The 22500-nt window shown below is 43.5% G+C and overlaps 1 protein-coding gene across 2 annotated transcripts in view; it reads right to left on the reverse strand.

Annotated features, from left to right (window-relative positions):
• tln2b (talin 2b) overlaps positions 1–22500 on the reverse strand; it is a 60696-nt gene that overhangs the window by 32081 nt on the left and 6115 nt on the right. For both annotated transcript variants that reach the window (XM_030794138.1, XM_030794137.1), the window contains exons 6-27: positions 21200–21327; positions 20443–20506; positions 19979–20083; positions 17880–18035; positions 16432–16533; positions 16101–16177; positions 14770–14953; positions 13064–13177; positions 12674–12782; positions 11627–11835; positions 11140–11238; positions 10601–10768; positions 9842–9976; positions 9564–9723; positions 7325–7491; positions 5839–5967; positions 4008–4121; positions 3719–3832; positions 2892–3026; positions 2017–2145; positions 1718–1820; positions 79–287 (exon numbers count right to left, since the gene is read on the reverse strand). In XM_030794138.1, coding sequence (XP_030649998.1) covers positions 79–287; positions 1718–1820; positions 2017–2145; positions 2892–3026; positions 3719–3832; positions 4008–4121; positions 5839–5967; positions 7325–7491; positions 9564–9723; positions 9842–9976; positions 10601–10768; positions 11140–11238; positions 11627–11835; positions 12674–12782; positions 13064–13177; positions 14770–14953; positions 16101–16177; positions 16432–16533; positions 17880–18035; positions 19979–20083; positions 20443–20506; positions 21200–21327 — 2910 coding nt within the window. The remainder of the gene's footprint in view (positions 1–78; positions 288–1717; positions 1821–2016; positions 2146–2891; positions 3027–3718; positions 3833–4007; positions 4122–5838; positions 5968–7324; positions 7492–9563; positions 9724–9841; positions 9977–10600; positions 10769–11139; positions 11239–11626; positions 11836–12673; positions 12783–13063; positions 13178–14769; positions 14954–16100; positions 16178–16431; positions 16534–17879; positions 18036–19978; positions 20084–20442; positions 20507–21199; positions 21328–22500) is intronic.

Consider the following 22500-nt stretch of genomic DNA (forward strand, 5'->3'; position numbering starts at 1 on the left):
CTAAGAGACAGAGGAAAAAACAAGACAAATGGATTTGGGTGAGACGTTAGAGCCAAGGTCTTGCGGGACGTTTCGGACCTGTGCGAGCCTCTGCTGGCTCTCGGCGTCTCCGGGCAAAAGTAGAGCTTGGTGAGCTTCGTGGATGAGCAGGGCCGAACCTTCCATCACGTGACTGGCTGAATCCAGCATGGCCGCGGCGGCCTGGGGCTCAACGGTGGAGGCCGCTACGCCACGGGCCGCCTGTGCCAGGGTCCTCAGAGCCTGGGCCGTCTCTCTGGCAGCTACGCCTGAACACAGCCAGGAAACACAGAGACTCAGGATAAGAGAGATCTATGGCATGACAGCCTTTGTCAGAAACATCACATCGTCACAGACACACTGGGCCTATCTGACATGACATATGGGAAAATATTTTTGGGTTATGTCACTGAAAAATCTCTGAAAGAATACTGGTAAACCTTGTGATATCATTAAACCTCTCATTACAACTGAAAAAATGGTAGGGCCCGTTATTCTTTGAATCAAAGAAACTGTTTCACAAGTGTTCTTTTATTAGTGCAGTTGAATCAAGTCAAAAAGAAATTCCAGTGCTTTAAGAGTTATTTTAAAAATCACAATGTAGCTTTAAATCCGTGAATGTCTCACAGCTGCACAGCAAGGGAATGCGGTCCTACATTTCAGAGAATGGCAGCTGTACACCAAGGGTATTCGACTCCATTAGCAGCTCTAATGCATTCTGGGACTGTGCATTCATTGCTTCCTAATACGCTTCATGATGAACGTGTACACACCCAAATCTCTCAGCCCATCACTGTATGATATCGGTTTACTTGCCGTGTCACTCTAAGTGGTACGCCCAACCCCAGCACTTCTCGTTTCTCAAATAAATCTTAATTACAGGCAGTGCTGGATGTCTACTGAAATAACTAGATGAGGGAAGTCCATTCCAGAATTTTCTCAGCTGTTTAGCAGCTGGAACAGCAACAGTGGAACAGCAAACCTGGCGTACGCTCGCCTCTAAAGCAAATGAGTTTTATAGTCAAACAAGGCACCATGTGGGATCTGGCCTTTACTTATTTGAAGAAAAGCTGCAAGGGGGAATGCAGCAAATTGCATTAAATTGCATTATCCAGCCAAGTAGAGCCAATTGCTGATGGTATGTTAAATCTAGTGAAAAAAAGATTAATGAGCATCCCAAGCTTTAACAATCAGCAGAGTCTGGCTAGCACAGCGCACATTGTTAGGATATGCCATGTAAATCTGTCCTCATGTGTATCTACGAGTATATCCATATTTCCATAAGAGATAGGACAGGGGAGAACGAATCAGTGGGCTGCACCAGAAGCATTCAGGAAGCTTTTCTCTTCGGTCTTTCAGCCGTCATCATTATACTGTCTTAGCATTCTAACAGAGAAAAGTGTCTCAGTCTCGGAGATTTAAGATTTTATGTGCTATCTCTTGGCTCAGCTTATATTTTCCATCTAAAGATAAATAACACAGAGCGGTGTCATAACTGTTTGTTCATGAAGTTGAAGTTGAGTTTTTCTCCTCTTGGTGCCAGTTAAATGTATCTTTTACCGTGTGTTTTTTTTTTTTTATCTCTGAACTGAACTGCTGTGAACTGTTTTCATACACACGGAGAAACCTGTAAAGAACCTGTATGACGCCCAAAGGGATGCACCTGGTAAAGATTTGAAGAAAGCGCGGTTCGTCTTACCTGTATAATGTTCGTTACCCTGGGCGGCACAGGTGAGAAGCTGGGCCATAGATGAGCCCACAGCCTTGGACGTACTCCCCAGGTCCTGAGCGCACTTCTCCAGCTATCAGCACAAGAGCAGCATCTCCTTTAACCTGAGCACCGTCCACTTAACACACAGCTAACTAATGCATAGAGAAATACACTATGTGCTTCTGGCTACAGTCTAGGTAGATGCAAGCAGAAACAATGGAACCAATCAAATCTGCTTTCCTAATACTTTTTTTCCGCTTGGTTGAAAATTGAATCAAAGCACTGACCGATTCACCAGGCAGTGGTTTCAGTTGACCTTCGAGGGCGGCCATCTTGGCGTCCTGGAGTTCGTTTTTTAGGGTTTGGACGGCATTAAGAGCAGAGTCAATCTCCAGAGGACCACATGCCTCATGGGCCTATGACACAAACCGAGAAAACTGCTGCTCAAATACCACTCAGAGATATTCAGCAATCTGATGTAATTATAATTACAAGCAACAAGTTTATTCAAGATCAGCTTATAAACCAAGATCAACTTTTTAAGCAAAGATCAGCTTATTAAACCAAGATCAATTTACCAAGCCAAGATCAGTTTACCAAACCAAGATCAGTTTATCAAGCCAAGATCAGTTTATCAAGCCAAGATCAGTTTATCAAGGCAGGATCAGGCTATGAAAGCATGTGGTGTGAGCAGAAAGTCCTTCTTTTGGCTGCAGGCTAAGAAGAGATTTAATGGAGGGGTAAGCACAAAATTGTCAAAGAAAATAAAATTGTCATTAATTGTCTGTTTGAACTGAGACAACCATCAAGCTGCTCTGGGTTTCCAAAAAAATTCTGAAGCATTTTGTAGAAAGTTCAAATCCATTGCCAATAAGGAGGAGCTTCGGTGTCTGTCATGTCTCATGTGCGCGCGTGCGTGTGTGTGTGTGTACATAAAAAAAAAAAAAAAAAAAAATATATATATATATATATATATATATGGACACACACCCACACACACTTATTCTAATTTTATAAAGACAACAGTCTGACTTTACTCAGCATACTGTGGCATGTTTCTCTGCTCATTTCTACAATGTGTTTACCACACATTCATCTTCAGCCAACAGAAGAAGACATTTGTATGGAAGAAAAAAAAATCACAATTAATCATCTCAGGTACCTTTTGAGCAGCAGTGCGGAGTTCAGCCAGACTGGTAGCTAAATTCTTGGCACACTGGCCCAGTTGCATGGCTGCTGCTTGATCCGTAACTGTGGGAACAGCGGACTTTGCTGACGCCACCATTTTACTGCCGGGCTTTGGGAGGAAACAAACAACAACAACAACAACAACAACAAGAAAAAAAACAGGCTTAAGTTTCATATGCCAAACTTATTCTACCTACACTATACTACATTCTTTATATAGTGTATCTTCCTCTAGTCTTATTTTGGGACTAAGTGTGTTTTTTTTTCTTTTAAAAGATATCTATAAAGCTTCGAGCAAGCAGAGAGCAAACCATCTAAAACTCACTAAGAAACTAAGATAAACTACGACACAGGGTAGCCTCTTACGAAATTAGTGTCAAATGTTCTCTCAATAAAAAACAATCAACTGAAATTTGATTTCACACAACCATGAAATAAAATGTTCTGCAGCCATATCAAAACGAAAACTTTTTAGGAAATTCAAGAAAACTACATTTTTATTCCCCGGACATTCGTTCCTTACATTCCTCCTGTGTCTCCAGCAATTTTTCCAGAATGTAATTTGGATGAGCAAATAGAGAGCAATGAAAAATAATGAGGGGCAGTATGTGTGTGTGTGTGTGTGTGTGTGTGTGTGTGTGTGTGTGTGTGTGTGAGAGAGTGTGTGCGTATGTGTGTGTGTTTGTGTGTGTAGATGTGCCTGTGTGTGTATATGTGTGTGCCTGTGTGTGTGTGCGTGCCCGTGTGTGTGTGTGTGTGTGTGTGTGTATGTGCGTGTGTGTGTGAGAGGAGAGGAGGAACCTGGAGAAAACTCTGACTGGCGATGATGAGTGTGCGCTGTGCACTCAGGTCCTCTGGCTGGGCCTGACTACTTCTCATCCCCTGCACTAGCTGAGGAATATGGTCTGCAACAGCCTGTTAAAACACACACACACACACACACACCACACAAAACAGGTTATAATGCATGCGCGCGCGCACACACACACACACACATAAAATAAGTTATAAATAAGGAAAGAATCTTTTGTAGCTAAATAAACATGCATAAATCAAGAAATTCCCCTGTTTAAGAGATTACCCACAGTACCTTGCAGCTGTGCACTAGTTGCTGATGCGAGACTGTGTTTTTATTGGAAGCGGCCGCGTTTTGAGCAGCTGCGATGGTCTGCGTAGCCGCAGCTGCTGCCTGCTTCGCTGCATTCTGTTTAAGATCAGTGAGAGATATTGGATTAATATCCCAACTCATTAGCAAAAAGGAATTCATGAGAAATTCCTGATTTAGACCTAAAGCGGTCAGTGAAAATGGCAACATTGACTTTGTTTGACATAATTTTGTACTGTCTTAGTATAGACATGAGTGATCCTCTTCTGTAAGGCAGTGCCTTTACAGACAGGATTAGAGAACAGTCCAAATATTCTGCAGGGATTTCACATAGTGAATGGAAAACTAACAGAAAATGGGGGATTTCTAGACATCTCTGTCAAAATCCCTCAAAGCCGTTCAAACACTACTGTGTGGCACGCTGCATTGTGTTTACTCATTGTATAACTCTTGTCAAATGTGCAGTTGAGTATTCGCAAATAATTTCGTTGGAATGTTTCCTCCAGTGTGAATAACTGGTGGACCCCACGATGAGCATTCTGAAGCAACACTAAAATGGATGGAGGAACAAAAGAAAAAAAAAAAGAAGAGAGGAACATTCCATGTTCTGTGGGTGGTGGAATGGTGGATGGAGGAAAAAACAGCGAGGACCTGATCAACAATGCTGTCTTTGTGACGAATGGAACATAGCTAGACACCAGCGAACTGAGGGATCCCAGCAAAGGGAAAAAACAGGCATTTCAGAGTCACATTTTTCCGTCCAATTGAAATTACACAGCCTACATATCACAAGCTTGTAGATGCTCAGGACAAACCCTGAACAAAGGGGTCACGCCACAGGAGGTAAACACAGCAACTGGCCAATTACCTTCAAGCGAGACAGCTTGGGCAACTTTAACAGAAAAGCTATATCCTATGCAAACTCCAGTTATGAACCAGTCTGATATTCTAATTCTTATCTCCGTTAACTGGACTGAACTGAGGTTGTTTGAGTAGCGTTGGGCTGACAATAGGCCGTCCACACTCTGACCTCACAGGTGAACTTCCCCATGCAGCGGGGAGGCATCGTAAGAGGATTCATTTTGAGGGAGCACTGGTCAAAAGACCCGTTTATGTCAAGACCTTAAGACGTTCTACATCAGCAGCCCCTCTTTCCACCCCCCCCCCCGCCCCGCCCACCCCTTTACTTATAAACAGCATAATGACATTGTGTAATCATATTGTAAAGTTAATATTTCACATCCTCAAGCACTTCCACAGCTTGGCTTAGAAAACAACAACAACAACAACAACAACAACAACAACAACAACAACAACTTAGGCCTCTGGTCACAGAATGGATAGTGAAAGCTGCAGTATAGAGGAGGTCATTAAGAGAGACTCTATTCTGTTCCTTGGGGTTTATCTCTGACTCTTACACTTCACTGCACTCTTTCAGTCCACACCACTAACAACCGCTCTCTCTGTAGAGCCTATCAGGGAGAGACAGCTTTAACAGATCTGAGCTTCAGTCCCGTCAGGTCTGCTCTGTATAGGGATGTCTGTCACAGAGGTCTACTCTTACACAAATGGAGCAGAGATTACAGTACTTGGTTAAAATTAAAATGTATCAGTGTTGTTTGTAAGCTTCTTTATTATGTTATTTCATTTTATGCTAATAATGCGCTTAATTTTTTGCCAAGTTTTAGTTTTGGCGTATGACGTGAGATCACTGGGAAGTGGAGCTGAAGTAAGGTTAGAGCCCCATGTGTGTTTACTTTAATGTTGAGCTTTGTAACTACTTTCTGTCGGGAAAAGTCCTTGTTTCCTCCCTCACCTCCAGTCTGTTGACCAGTTTCTTTTTAATGGCGTTCTGAGCAGCAGCGTTGGTGGCCACACGCAAACCCTCTGCTGCTTCTCTCAGTCTCTGCTGCTGGTCCTCATTCTCAGGGTACGCTGCAGCCCCCTAAAGACACACATGCGAGCGTCCACACACGCACACACACACACACACACACACACACACAAGCATATACACATGCGCGCACACACACACACACACACACACACACACAAGCATATACACATGCACGCACACACAGTACACACACACACACACAGTACACACACACACACACACACGCAAGCACATACATATGCACACACACAAGAACACACACACAAAAACACACACATTACCTACATCAGTAATCATGTGTCCTGAATGCTTACAGCCCAAACAAACATATTCCTACATCTATCTCATCCAGACACACCTCAGATGCCTGACTTGAAGAACTCAGCTGTGAAACTTGCGGCCAAACAACTCAATCTGTCCAGATCTTAGTCAGTTGGTCTGCAGTGCCAGTCACTGACTAATCACAAACCAGAAGCCAAGAGCTGACAAATGTGACAAACGTATCAGACCAGACCGAGGCCACGCTGGTCTGTCTGTCTCTGCACAAACAGCAGTGACTGAGGGCGTCTCTGGTCCCTGTTCCTCTCTCAGAGTCTTAACAAACTATCAATGCTTTTCCAACACGTATACATTTCACGCACAGAGCCCTTTTAAGCTGTCTGCTTTTTCAGCGGTTACCTAGGAAACCGCCGGCTCAGTATTCCCAGATCCGCCCGATAATGACAGCTACACTGTGATTTGTGTGTTACTGATTAAAAGCCCCTAACAATCCATAAACTATTGGTTCTCCCGTTTGGATAGGTGCTCTTATAAATTGTCCTGTTCATTTACAGCTGCCTGTGTCGCTGTGGTCTGATTAAGCCTAATACGTCTTATCTTCACCTTCTCTCGCATTTACATCTTGGAAACAGATACAACATTACTGAATTAACACCACTCATTTAAAAGAATAACATTGTTACGTGTGCTCATTAAAACCCCCATTCAGTTTCATTTACTGACAGTCAAAATAATATTTAAAAAAGAACCTTCAAAATTCACGTGTATATACTGCATAAAAAGTCTGTGCGTGTGAATGCTCGTGTGTGTGTGTCTGTTTGTGTGTGTGTGTGTGTGTCTGCGCATGCGTGTGTGAGGAGGGGTGTACTTGTATGTATGTGTACGTGTGTGTGTGTTCGTGCGTGCCTGTGTGTGCGTGCGTGTGTGGATGAAGCCAGACTGTAGAGTAATCCAACACATTACACTTATGGTTGAAAATCTGTTCCCCTTCTCAAAGCACAATGCCACTGGCATTGTAACAGCATGTGAAATACAACCCACTCAACATACTGCCGTCTGGGTGTAAGTTTCTGCTGCATCTGGGCATGGGGTGCAGTAAGAGCCGTTGGTGGTCTGGTCTCTGTACCTTTGCTGCCTCCACCATCCGGGCAGTGGCATCAGCCAGGAGCTTGGCAGCGGCCAGCAGTTTCTTAGAGTTGTCAACATCGATCTCAGCCTCTGCATCTGACCTCATGGCATTTACGAGGTCAGAGGTCGCCTGGGCAAGAACTCTGGCCTGACGCACCATCTCTCCTACAAACACACACAGACACACATGCACACGTTCACACCCACACACATGCACAGACACACATGCACATGCATGTGCATGCAGACATACACAGACAAAGGCACATCCAGACACACACACCCACACACATACACACACACACGCATGCACATCCAGACACACACACACGCATGTGCATGTAGACATACACACAGACACAGGCACATACAGAGACACCACACACACACACACACACACACACACACACACACACACACACAGTGAAAGAGAGAAACACATCAATGAGAGACTAAGGGACTTGTGAAAAATCCTCCCCACTCCTCACCACTTTAAAGGTAAACATGTCAGCAACACTGCTATTTTCCTATCATACTTCTGACAGTGTTTTCATTGGTTCTGTCTTGACAAATCATATTTGATTCTGCACCGACAAAAGACAAACCCTCCACATTCTTTGGAGCCAGTATAAATCAGCAAACGCTGACTCTGACCACCATTGACAATCAATTCTTATGCATTTTATCCTCACATAGCTACAGAGGCACTGTGCAAGCCAAAGGAGAAAAGCAACCTCCAGTCTTGCACAGTATTGATTCCAGAGATGGAAAAAATGCGCCCATATTTTCTATTTTCCCCACAAAAGCACTGTTTTCTAAACACCTACACAAAGCTAGAAATAAAAACCTGTAGCAGGATTATCATAAGACAGAGAGAGAGAGATGCGTTCAAGAGGAAGCTCTGCAACCTGTGTCTCTCTCCAGCTCACTCTCTCCCAGCCCAGGGAAAACAGGGAGGACCTGCTGCCTCTCAAAGGCATACGTAATTGATTACAACGTCCACTTTTCTTTTTATAGAACATGTTTTTGCCTCAAACAGCCGCCACCCAACCCTTCAGATGAACTCATGTCATGTGTCTTCCCTCAGAGCTGTGCAGAGAGAGATTGAGAGCAGATTTCGGACCTCTGTAGTGGTTTTAAATGACATGTTTTCAACAACCCCCCTAAGCACGGAGAGGCCTGTACTTTCTTCCGACTATCAGCCAAAGCATAACAAATGTCTCAGCCTTTGAAAATGCTTCAGTAGACTAACCAGTGGGGTTGGGGGAAATGGGGGTGTGGAGACTGCGGAGGGGTGGGGGGGGGGGGGGGGGGGGGGGGGGGGGGGGGTTAACACACGACAGCCTTAAGGACAATTCGGATCTCATTCAGTCAAAACAAACAGGATCAAACTGAAAATGTTAACAGCACCAAAAATGAGCAATACATTTCTCACAGACAAAAAATGAAAAAAAAAAGTGGCAAACCTTCAGAGTGTCTTTTTTTGTGAACGTTACATTAAAACTGATGGTTGAATGGTGCTTATGAGTTATGTTGAAAAATAGAATCACTTTGGTCATTAACACTTGCACTAACATCACTGGCACTCGTGTTTGTGTCATTAAGACATGTACTTAAGTTTACTTAAGTTTACTTATGATGCTTGTGCACACAAAACCAATAATAAAACTATTCATTGGTGCATTACAAACACTTACCACTGACCAATTGCTGACCATATTGTTGGTTTGGTGTTGAGAATATTTGTGCGTGTTTAGTAATCAGGCCCTAGGCGTGGCAGGTAGTGGCTGAGAGCCCTGTTTGTGCTAATGGCTGAAAGATGAGGAGGATTTCCATTGGGACACATTAAAGGGATGAGCCAGTCAGTTGTGCAATGCTGAATATGAAGCAGTTTAGACAATATTTACATTGTTGGGCCAAAACAAAACGCTTTGCTTTCCTTGGAAGACTGGAGTGCGAGCCTTTATTACGGCCCCTGTGGGAACAGCTCTAAAATGTTTCAGGAAAGAGCTTCTAAACTGTGGCCCATGAATCGAAAACGCTGTTGTGGGTTTTTTTGAACACTGACTGGCTGAAGAGCACACAAACCCAGTTACAATTCGGTCCTTCATGTGAAGACATGACCAAAAAATGACTTTACAGTTAAATAGGACTTTTCTGGAAAAGCTACTGGGAGACTCGCAACTGCTCCCTCTTTTCCTGACCCCACCCCCCTGCCATCTCATTGGGTGGCTCACCTGCGTCGCCCATGGAGGTGAAGATGCTCTCAGTGACGGTCATGATGGTGTCGGTGGCCTGGTCGTAGCGGCCGATGGGCTCTCCACAGCTGGCGTACTGACGGACATGTTGGAGCAGGTCACTCAGGGCTTGGCTAACCACGCCTGCCGCTGCGTTAACCTGGGTTTAAAAAAGCTTTTAGCACGAGTGCCTGATAAAACCTCAGACCACAGTCTTCAGTGCGACATTCAGTACAGCAGCGAGTAAACGCCACATGGTACTAACATGTTTGCTTCACCTGTTTCAGCAGTTCGCCCTCATTTGTGGCTGAATGACAGGCCTTCACACAACCCTCCACCGAACGCTCCACCAGGCGACCTGCCTCCACCAGCTGCTCCTGACACACTGGGGAACTGATGGTGGGACTCACCACCTAAAAGAGCATGGGATTCAGTGTCATAGTATTACCTAAGAGTGGCACTTCACACAACCTCTTTTGACGGTAAGAGATAAGTTCAAGGTCAGGTTTATCTGTAAAGCGCTTTTTAGAATCAAATTGTCTCAAACCAGCTTTACAGGCATCAGTGCCTAAACCCCCAGTGAGCAAGCCCAAGGTGACAGTGGCAATGAAATACACCCTAATGGAGCAAGATATGTATGGTAAAGCGATATTACTGGCATTTCAATATTTATGTTCAGTGGAACTAAAGCAATCAAAGGTGAATGATGCATTGGCGAAGTGAGACTTTGAGGCAGTTAGTGGACAGTTATGTAAAAAGTGTGACATTTGCTGGTGGACTTGCTAACTGCTTAGGGACTATGTGGGAGTCTATACTGAGGACATAAACCATTATAGAGCTGTACACAAGTATACAGTTTCCATAAGTACATCCAACAATACACAATCACATTTTTTAATGTGATAATGACATTGGTATGTGTGTACATGTATGTGTGCGTATGCATGCAAGTACATGTGTGCACGTGCGCGTGCATGTATGTATGTGTGTGTGTATGTGCATGTATGTGTGTGTGGAGAACAGAAGCAGGTCAGAACCTTTGTACAGGCTACAAGTTGAGATGTGGACAGGGCACACTGCGTAGCGGCGGCGATGACTCGGTTCTGCAGGACTGTGTCCTCTGCCACCTGCGCCACGTTCTTGGCTTTCAGGACAAGCATGGCAGCTGCGTTGGCCACGGCTTTGGCCAGATTCATCAAAATGTCCTGAAACGTATTAATCACTGTCTCATGCTGTGGATTAGCCCAGCCAAACTCACACAAGCCTGGACAAACTCATAAAAGCAGCTCTTTTTCGCTGTCACCACAGACTGGCTCTCAGAGCCATAGTCCTGGGCTTCTGTGGAGCTGCTTTGTGACAAAGTTTATTGTTAAAAACAAACAAAAAAAAACCCCAAAAACCCCAACTAAAAACACAGAGACTGCACTGCAGAAATACATTCCCTCCACTAGTGATAGAGCCATAGAGCAGGCTAAATGAAGATGACAGATTAATTAATCTCCAAAACAGCTCATTCCAGATGATTGCATGCGTGCATGGCCGCAGTTCCTGCGATGGTGAAGGTGATAAAACCCACCTGGAATCTCTCATCTGTCTCTCCTTCCCCCATCTGCCTCAGCAGGTCTCCGCTGGCTTGGCCGATACTACCGGCTGCAGTCAGAACCGTTTGTCTTGGCTGGGTAGAGCAAATCAACAGGCTTACTCCTCCATGCTTTTTTTTAAGACCAACTACAGCTCACTATATAAAACTTCATGGTCTCAGAAATGTGGAGTCAATTAGCAATCATGTTTTGGTTTTTTTTTTTTGCTGTACTATAGGTGAAGTAACACTAAAATGCAGAGATATTGTGAAAATAACAACTCATGGACCAACTGAACAGCTGAGTCATAATGACCAATTATACTGCAAATTACATCAGCGAATTAATGCTTCATTAATTATGAAACAATATTACAGCTTTAAATTGGGTAGACAGTAAAAATACATGTGTTTGTGTTGTGTGGGGTGCTACGTGTGTGTATGTGTGTGTGTTTGTGTGTGAGAGAGAACATCTCTCTCTCACCTCTCCAGATGCTGGTTCCACTGCCTTGAGTAGATCAGACACAGCCCCGGTCAGTGTCCTGGCCGCCCCCATGAGGTTCTGTCCACTGCCCACTTCATCCTCCATTAGAGCAGCAAGTAGCTTCACTCCTTTTGACATCTCCGTCAAGTTGGACGAGATGGTGGTGATGGCGCAGCCCACTGCGGTGTAGTCTGTATCTGTGGGGTCACCTATCAGATGGACAGATACAATGAGAGTAGGATTGAGAGACATGTAAGGTCTGGTAAATTGTCCCTGAAAATGTGCATTTTCCAGTAAAACTCAAGTTAGCCAATTAGGGCACAAGTATACGGTACTGATTGTTGACAATACATTTCACAGCAAAACCTTCCTGGCAGCTCATCGGGGCTTACTTTCAACCTGATTAGTCTCCTTCTCCTACTCTCTCTCCCTCTCTCTCTCTCTCTCTCTCCTCTCTCTCTCACACACACACACACACACACACACACTTACACACACAAACACACTCACTCTACCCAGATTTGAGTGTAAGGGGAGTACAGACTAGGTAAAACAGCAGATAGGGTTCAGTTTGTGCTGGATGGTAGTTAGCAGGGAATCTCTGGGCGTTCAAACAGATGGCTGAGAAAGATCAACTCCAGCAGGGATCTGGAACAGTCCTGCATGGCAGCTCTCCACAAAACCAAGGAGAACAGACTTTCTCTGCCAGCCAGATCGGTTTCACAACACATGCCTGAATATTGATTTATCTAAGGAAATATTTATTGAAGCAAATGGAAAATGCCTCATTATTTCAAAGCAAGCTGCGCTTTTGCCTGCTGTGTCCTTGATAAAGACCGTAATAAGAACTGTAGCACTGTGGCTGTTTTATGGTCAAGCATATCAGCACTTTTTCTTGTTCTTCTTCTTCTGCACTAAATGATTTTCGATCTGGATGGCGCAATCAAGACATCTGATCCACATGCTGCTCTCTCCTACGATGGGATTTACCATTCAGGGAAATAAATTGACCAGGAGGTATTAATAAAATGGTCATGAATCTCTTACCTGCGGTGAGGTTGACCACAGATGCCGTTCCCGCAGTGATTGCGTCAACCTGGGAATGGATTTCATGTTTGGATTCATCCACTTTATTCTGTACCCATACTCTGGATGCCTGAAGGAAGACAGGAACAAAGGAGAAATGAATGAATAAATGAATGAAGAGTGAGTGAGTGAATGTGGAATGAAACATAACAGAATTTAAACATAACCAAAAGTACCTTAATTATGTGCCATTTAAGGACAAATTGTCTTCTTAAAACATTGTCTTAAAGTTCATATTCCCAGCTGCGGTAGACATTGGCAGTGACTCTTATCCTCAGATCAGAGTCTATGTTCACTGGACTGACAAGCTGATCAGATCTCAGAGGGTTCATCTGTGTTCTCAGTACTCACCATGTCCTGGCCCAGGGGCGGCAGGTTGTCCACCTCTCCCAGGTCAGCCTGAGCCTGCTGCACTGCCTGTATACTGCTGTTTATGGTCCCCATGAGAGCCTGCTGGGCTAGGCTCTGCAACACACACATCACACCGCCGTCACGCACACCTCTAACACACACACACACACACACACACACCTCTAACACACACACATACACATCACACAGCCATCACACACACCTCTAACTCATATATACATACACATCACACAGCCATCACACACACCTCTAACTGATATATACACACACATCACACCGCCGTCACGCACACCTCTAACACACACACATACACACACACACACACACACACACACCTCTAACACACACATATACATCAGACAGCCATCACACACACCTCTAACACATATATACACACACATCACACCGCCGTCACGCACACCTCTAACACACACACACACACACACACACACACACACCTCTAACACACAAATATACGTCACACACACCTCTAACTCATATATACATACACATCACACAGCCATCACACACACCTCTAACACATGTACACACACACATCATACAGCCATCACACACACCTCTAACTCATATATACATACACATCACACAGCCATCACACACACCTCTAACACACACACACACACACACATCATACAGCCATCACACACACCTCTAACACACACACACACACACACACACATCATACAGCCATCACACCTCTAACACATATACACACACACACACACAGCCATCACACCTCTAACACATACACACACACACACAGCCATCACACCTCTAACACATACACACACACACACACACAGCCATCACACCTTTAACACATATACACACACACATCACACAGCCATCACACACACCTCTAACACATACATCACACAGCCATCACACACACCTTTAACATTTATACACACACACATCACACAGCCATCACACCTTTAACACATACACACACACATACACATACACATACACATACACACACACACACAGCCATCACACACACCTAACGCATATACACACACACATCATACAGCCATCACACATACCTCTAACTCATATACACATACACATCACACAGCCATCACACACATCTCTAGCACACACACACATACACACACACACAACCATCACACACACCTAACACATATACACACACACATCATACAGCCATCACACCTCTAACACACACACACACACAAACACACATAACACAGCCATCACACACACCTCTAACACACACACACCAAACAGCTGTCACACACCTCTAAAACATACATACACACACACACACACATCACAAGACTGTCACACACACCTCCCACACATATACACAAACATTACACAGCCCCCAACAAAAGCAATTTCCACAGTCAAAACACAAACACACACATACACAAAACACACACACATGCACAATCACACTGAAGATGGTTTCCACGGTCGAACACAAATACCCCTACAGACACCGTGATCCACATCAAAGAGGTGTCAAACACTTCAAACACACATAACAGAGACCGAGAAACACAGACAGGGGCTGGAGACATCACACACATACACCGATAACACACAGCCAGCTGTGAGAAGCTGAACATGCTTCACTATTCACTCTTCACAAACGGTAATGTAGGTCTGAGAGTGACAGGTGACAGTTTGATCCTCACCAGTGGTGGCATATGCCCTCTGTGCATTTGACCTGTGGTGACCTGCTGCTGGGCAGATGGCATAGTGCCAATGTTGAAAGTGTCTGAGCCCCCGATGGACCCAGAGCGCATGATGCCAGGCAGTGCCACCGAACCATGCTCTACACGACCCACACGGTTAAACTGCTGCTGTAGAATGGTCGATCTGTAAAATCACACACACACACATAGTACACGCACAGTACACACACACAGACACACACACACACACACACACACACACACACACACACACGCATGCACAATTCATAAACATTCCACATTCTCAGGAGAATTTTGTGTTGTTGACAGTATTACTTTCTGAGCAATCACAGCCATTGTTTCTCATGCTTTCGGCTGTTGTTGACAGTCGGGTGTAAAGTGCTGCTTGTCTGCTTAATTACAGATTGCAGAGAAAGGCCTCAATTTCTGTATTATACCCAGAGCAAAAATATGAGTCAACTGGCAGAAACCACAGAGTCCACTGACTGTCACAGTAACTCCATGTCAGGAGACACATTTTCCCATGACAAACCATTCCATAGCACTGGTTTAAAGAAACTAGTCCCATCTGTGTACAAGAGATACTGCTGACAGACGGAAAGAGAGAGGGAGGGGCGGGTGGGGGGGGGGAGAGGGATTCTGCAGAAACTTGATATCTTAATTGAACTCTTGCTAATGATTTTGTACTTTATTTTTGTAAAATAATAACACAGCTGTCTTGCCCTTGGCTACCTTCTCCTGAAGGGCAAAAAAGAAAAAGAAACAACGGCATTTTAAACCATTGTTCCTCACCAAGACCTGCAATCAGTGAGGTGTGATTAAATTGTCCAAACTCTGGTGCCTGTTAAAAAAAAAAAAAAAACATCGGCTCCTTTTGTCTTTCTCCTTTATCAGTAAAAATACAATGGAGCTCCTTTCCAAAAAAGAGACTGTTCCATGCTGAAATTATTATACAAACATTCACAGTTCAGCGGTGGGATAATCGCCAGTGCGTGACGTTGGTATTTTAACTTCTGGGCCAAATCAAACAGTCTCAAAACCACCATATTAACGACACAATATTCAGCCTTTACCACTGAATGAGGCATATGGTACCAGCATGCTTTCGTTATGGAAAAGTGAACCAACTTTGACTTTTTTTCTTAAACAATTGCTATTTGTGGTAGTGTAGGTTAAGACGTTTGTTTAAATAGCGGATACCATAACAGGTGGCTTGAAACTGAACTTATGAATATGTATATATATTCCATAGGAAAGAGCCTTATGGTGTGGATTGAAGCCACAAAGCCATGGGAAAGAAGAACTCGTACTTTTTAGGTGAAACTGATTCCTCCAGCATTGTGGATTCCTCATCACCATCGAGCCCAAAGCGGTCTTTACTCTGTTTCTGTAAAAAATATCATTAATGAGACTCTTTAAGAATCAGGCCACACAGAAAGATTATTAAAACATTACTGTAAAACACTCAACACTACACATTCAGTCTTTAACCAAAATGTAAAGAATTTTTTTAAAATCAAGTAGAAATAAGTTCTTTAAAAGTGTTGACATGATACTCTGGGACTTTTGAATGTCTGAAGTGTAACATCTGAGTAACTGAAGCGAAGTATTGAAGAGCTCTGAGCTGCAGGTCTAACTTGCCTTTTTTAAGATGATGTCAATGTACCCAGCGATGAGCTGAGAGATTTGCTCTCCCTCAGTGGTCTGGACTGAGTAATAACTTTCCTGATACTCGCCAAAGTCCTGTAACACACACACAGACACAGACACACACAAACACACACACACACACACAAAGAAAAAAAAAAAAGAGTTAAACCTGACCAACATCCAGCCAAAGGGGGCGGGGGGTGACTTGGGGGTTTGGTGGGTGGTGTACACCGTGTTTTAGACTGTAACTGCAATCGTCAAACACAGCCTGAATCAGGCCAACAGGACAGGTGCACAGCTGAGATCTGCCAACACTTGTGACTGGGAGTCTCTAATACACATGTCAAAACCTGGTTCTGGAGGGCCAGGGTCCTGCCGGTTTTTGTTTTCACCTGTTAGTTACCTGTTTATTTTCACCAAGAGAACCGGTGTGCACGCTCTTCAGCCAATCGGAGATTGTATTTAGTTGATCGACAAGAAAAACAGCAGGACCTTGGCCCTCCAGGACTGGATTTTGACACCCTTGCTCTGATGCAAATTTCTATTTACAGGTCAGAAGTTTATACTGACTCTTCAAGGCTTTGCTCTGAGGTGTATTTGCTTAACCAAAACTGTCTTTTTTTCATTTATGATCTGTCTCTGGTGAAACACCACTGGTATAATAATCTAGGTCACTGTGTCAGATAACTGTGATGCTGATCATTGACGATCGAGGCCTAAGAACCAGCCCTGGAACACTATATGTGAATTTGCAAAAACAGCCAACGAACAGCCACATCTGCATGAATTTCAAATATTTCTTCACCAAAAAAAAAGAAGAAGAATCACACATGTAAAAATTTCTAAAGTGAACAGGGATCTAAAACCTTCTCTTTCATTTAGGCCTCCTGATCTTTCATCTCTCCATTTCAAAGCGCCCACTAAAAAACTAAGGACACTTATTTCCTTAATGCAGTATTCCTCTCTTCAAAGGCATGCTCGGTGGGATGGTTCGCTAACATCAGACCTAGCAAATAATCCTAAAAGTAAATTTTTCAAAATTGGCATTGATGCACTATTGGTCTTACAGCTTATTATTTTTTGCTGGTTAAAGTGAATTTTAAAAATCATCTGTATCAACAAACCCAAGTTGAAGAATTAAAATGGACAAAATGGATGAAACATAACAATAACTCAAACATTATCAACATCGTCAGATTCCAATATTTCAAATGCTGATAGCTGAGAGACACAGAACCAATCAGCTAAAGAGAGCCTTTTCTCTGAATACAACTGACCTAATTCTTCTATTAACATTTGACCATTATTATTTGAATCACTTGTGCTGAAGTAAAGATGGAGTGAGTGTTTGTATGCTGGGTGGGTAGAGGGCTGCTCATCTCTAGCATGGCCTGTTAACAAGGTGTTTTTTGGCGAAGGCCAGGACTGATGGAGCGTACCAGGGTGAAACTTTTCGGCGAGGCAGCCCATCTCTTCACCGTGGTCAGGGGCCACTCCTGTATCACGTCTTTGGTCTTCTCATCCACACGTAGCACCGACTCTTTGGTTATCCCCAGCAGCCGTGGCACCAGCTTGTTCTTGCTCTTCATCTTTTCCTGTTTGGAATGAAGGACAGAAAACATGTTTAATGTGCACAGATAAAAAAACAAAATAAACAAAACACAAGCAGGATTGCACAAATATTGTTTTAACATTGAGTGATCAATAGAATGAAAATCCAGATGTTGCCCTGCTGCATAACCTCATCCCTTTAAACCCCTTGCCTCTCTCTCTCTTTAACTCTCTCTCCCTCTGTTTGAGTGAGAGCCTGTTGTCTCTCTCTCTCTTTAACTCTCTCTCCCTCTGTTTGAGTGAGAGCCTGTTGAGATACAGGTTTTAGAAGCTTCTCACCCTCCTGTTTTGATGACGGCGTGGCCGGGCTTGTGTTGCTAAGAGACTCTATGCCAGTGTGGCTTAGGGCACACTTACCCACCAGAGGCCTGGCGCCCTGGAATCACACACTACCCAGTTCATTAAAGCTCAGTTCACAGTGAGGGCCCAGATTTGGCTCTTGGCCAGGATGAAAAGGTCACAAAACAAGTGAAGAGCGGAAGAAAATGAAGTAGAGGGTCCGAAATACATTCAACATCCTGAGCCTATTGTCTTTTTTCTTTCAACGTACAAAAATAAAAATTCCCTGATAAGACCCACCAAAGAGAGAGACGCATGATTAAAAGCCACTTCAGTGTCACGCCTTCAGGAACAAAGTATAGCGCATTCGAGGACAAACTGCATTAATCTGAGAATATGCACATGTATTTTTTAATATGAATGCATTCATTCTCTTTGTCAGTCAAGGACAAGAGTTTCAATTGAAGGAAACAACGCAGTTTGTTTCGAGGCCTGGAAGAACTTATACTCAAAAGAAAGAAAGGAAAAAAAATGTTCAGAGGGCTAGGCTAGGTCAAGAGCTTTTCATTGCAATTAAATGAACACCTAAGTCTAAGCAGGATAGAGTACTAATGAGCTGAAACTGATCACTCAAAGTAGCTCTTAAAAACTCCCTCAAGCACCATAATATCTACACTGAAAACCATAAGGAAAAAATAAAAAACATATGAGAAGACATCTACATTAGCGTGTGAACACCCATAAGGTTTTGGTATCACTGTTACCACTGCAGCTGACATAAATCTTCATTTGTTTTGTTATGGGTTTCGATTTATATTCAGAGTTTGGGAATTGACTCTTTCCCACTCCCTTTATCTCCACTAAGGCTCTGACTGTTTAGCCAAAATAGCATTGTAGAACGGGTGTGAAGAAGCCGGTTGTGAAACTGTATGAAATGAAGGGTGAAACTGCCTTTACGCGACTAACCAAACAAAACAAAACAGCGCTGAACAGTGACAGCAGCGAGAGTGCTACGGCAGTTTTGTAATAAATATATTTTTCTCATGTTTAATGCAGTCTCTGACACTGTTGTAAACCTGAACTTTCATTTCAACTGAAGCTGCACAGTCAGAGTTGCATCACACCATTAGCACATGTGGCAGAGTTTTGACTGTAAAAAAAAAAAAAGTTCTTTTTCAAATGCATGTATAGGGAAGGCTTTGAGGATTTTTTTGTGCCTTCTTAAGGTTCACCACCGTAGGTCAGGAATTCACAGGGCAGGTGGAATTCAGCTCTCTCAGACATTTACCTCATACAGGCGCAAAGAAAAGAAACAAATTCCAGCCCTGCTTAAAGTACTGTGAGCTTGCTACACGAGGCCTAAGCAGATACAAGCTTGACATATAACTCACCGGTAGTTTTCATACTTGGGGAATAAATTCAGCAAATATCTGCTCCTTCCCTTACGTGGTTAGGCAGGACTGACTGAATGAATAATTGAATGCTTCTCTCTCACAAAATCTAAACGTGCTCTTCCCAAAAGAGTTTACACTTTACCCCCACGTCCAACACATATTTGCTCACAAGAACGTTCACATAAACTGAGCTAAATGAGACCTTGGTTTTTTAGGGACTGACACAATAAAAATGTGGCATTTTCATGGCTTACCTTCACGAGGAAGAAGGAGACGCCGTACGTTCGGAGCGATCGAGCCAGCTTTACATACTTCACTTTCGCTTCGATTTCTGTCATTTCACCACAGCTTTTGTGCTCCTGTAGAGTGAAAGCGTGAACAATCAAAACACTGTGTGCTTCGGGCATGCTCCATTAAGCACTTAACCAGCTCGTTATTTAGCAAAGCTTTTAATCAGGTACTAACTCAATGACCTTAATTATTGCGTGTTAAGAGAAGTACAGCAATGAACTCCTGTGAGTCATTCTACTCATGACTGATTAATTGACTCAAGTTGCCTTACAGCTAAAAGTTACTTTATGGTGAAAAAAAACCTGCTAAAAAAAGTATATCTAGCTTTTGTGAATGCAGTTCAGATGAACAGACATCAGTGAATGAGAACGGCAGAGTTTTTTTTTTCAGTAGTCAGAGTAAATGCACAGAAGCCCGGAGCACACACCTGAAAAATCCTCTTCTCGGAGCCTCGCTGCTTGATGTACTCTTTAGGCAGGAATTCCTTCAGGCTACAAATAAATCAACATTTCACCTGTTTAACACCCAGGAAGTGAAGGCCTTTGTCGTCCTTAGAAACACCAGATAATTCTAGCTTTGAGTACATCCATGTGTCATTGAAACACAGGAGTCATTCTAGTTCAGAATACATCTATGTATCATTAAATCTTGGGACCTCATTCCAGTTCTGAATACCTCTCCGTATCACTAAAATATGGGAGGCCATTCTGGGTCTGGATACATCTATGTTTCAGTAAAACATGGAGGGTTGTTTTGGTTCGGAACATATGACCAAATACACATAAAAACATCCACAACTAATATAAACTAATATATCTACATATGACCAGCATATGGGTGGTCATTTCAGTTCTGTGTACATACATAGTTAATCAAAACACTGGAAATCATTCTAGCACTGAGTATGTCAACAAACTCCCAACTGTAAGAAACCACTCTAGCTCTGTCTTTCCCTCTTTCTCTTTCTACGAATGACTAGACTTTTCCTCTGACCCTTCAACATTCAGCACAACCATGAAACACAAGAGGATAAAGCTGACACAAACTATAATCATATGAAACCATGTAAGAAAAGGCTTCATATGGACTGTAAGGGGTCTGTTTATATGATGTGATGTGATATGATGTGATGTGGTATGTGTGTGTGTGTGTGTGTGTGTGTGCTGTTCGCTGTGAGTCCTTACTCAAGGAATCCTGGCTTGTGTTTGTGTTCGACGTGGGGTCCAAACTGGATCTGGGCCTGAATTCCGGCGAACTCACAGGCCTTGTCGAAGGACACAGGGTGGGAGCCATTCAGAATGTCATCCCTGGCCTGGAAGGGGCGAGTAAAAACAAAACAGAAACAACATTTCCCTCACGAAAACATCACCAAACACATGTCTGCCTTATACATTTCTGCTGATTATAACAGACTGCTCAATGAGCAGCAGAGAAAACAGTCTCATAGTGAATACACAAACCGAATTCATAACAGTTACATTCAGATTACAGGATGAGTCACTGTGAAATATGCGTAAACATTCTGAAGGTTAGTAATTTCTAATGTCTCTAAAAAACACCATATTGTTACAGACAGCAGGAGTTACAGAGTGGGTTTTGTCCCAACACTATGTCCAGGGCAGGGCATTTTTCTTTTTTCAAAATGAACAAATGAATGAATGAATGAATGAATGAATGAATGGGGCTTGATTTGTTGGCTGTAGAACTGGGGTGATTCCACACATCTGAATCAGACACACACACGGACACACGCACGCACACACACAGACACACACTCAGACACACACACACACGCATGCACGCAGTCAGGTAGACACACACACGCACTCAGACACAGACCTTTCTTCAGTAAGAGTATCTGTGCTAAGTAGTGTCTGACAGATGTTGCTGGGCTAGGTTGTGTGAGGCGTGGCGAGATGGTGACCCTGTGCTTCCTGATGTCTCTGATGCGTGTCGACACGCCAGCTGTCTTTCTCAGGGGCACCATCACTCCTTTCTCTCTACCCATCCAATCCCTCTGCTGAAGAGATACAGCCCTCACTTTACCTCAGGATTTATGATTCTGCGTGCATACAGAGAGAGAGAGAGAAGGGGATGGCTGAGCAATTATTCTGCTCCTTACATGTGTTCCCTCTCTCTCTCTCTCTCTCCCCCTTCGTCATACACTTCAATAAGTCACTCTGACACTGGAGGTCTCCTCCACACACTGAGGAAGCCTCTAATTTGAACCTCCATAGTAGAATAGACACAGTCCTGACTGTGGCAGAAAGCAGGAGCCTACAGACACTCTGTTTCCGGGTGGAGTAGAGTACTGCAGTAGTGACAGTCATGACTTAAGTTCACCTAAGTTAACAATGACAGTTTGACTGAGCCTCTGATGACAGGGGGGCGACTGCACTGCGTTTTAAGATAGACACCCAAGGGAGTGCATTTTCCAAATACAATAACCTTTAGTTCCATATCTAAGAGACACACAAACACACAC

Source organism: Chanos chanos, chromosome 2, assembly GCF_902362185.1.
Source record: "Chanos chanos chromosome 2, fChaCha1.1, whole genome shotgun sequence".
Taxonomy (NCBI): domain Eukaryota; kingdom Metazoa; phylum Chordata; class Actinopteri; order Gonorynchiformes; family Chanidae; genus Chanos; species Chanos chanos.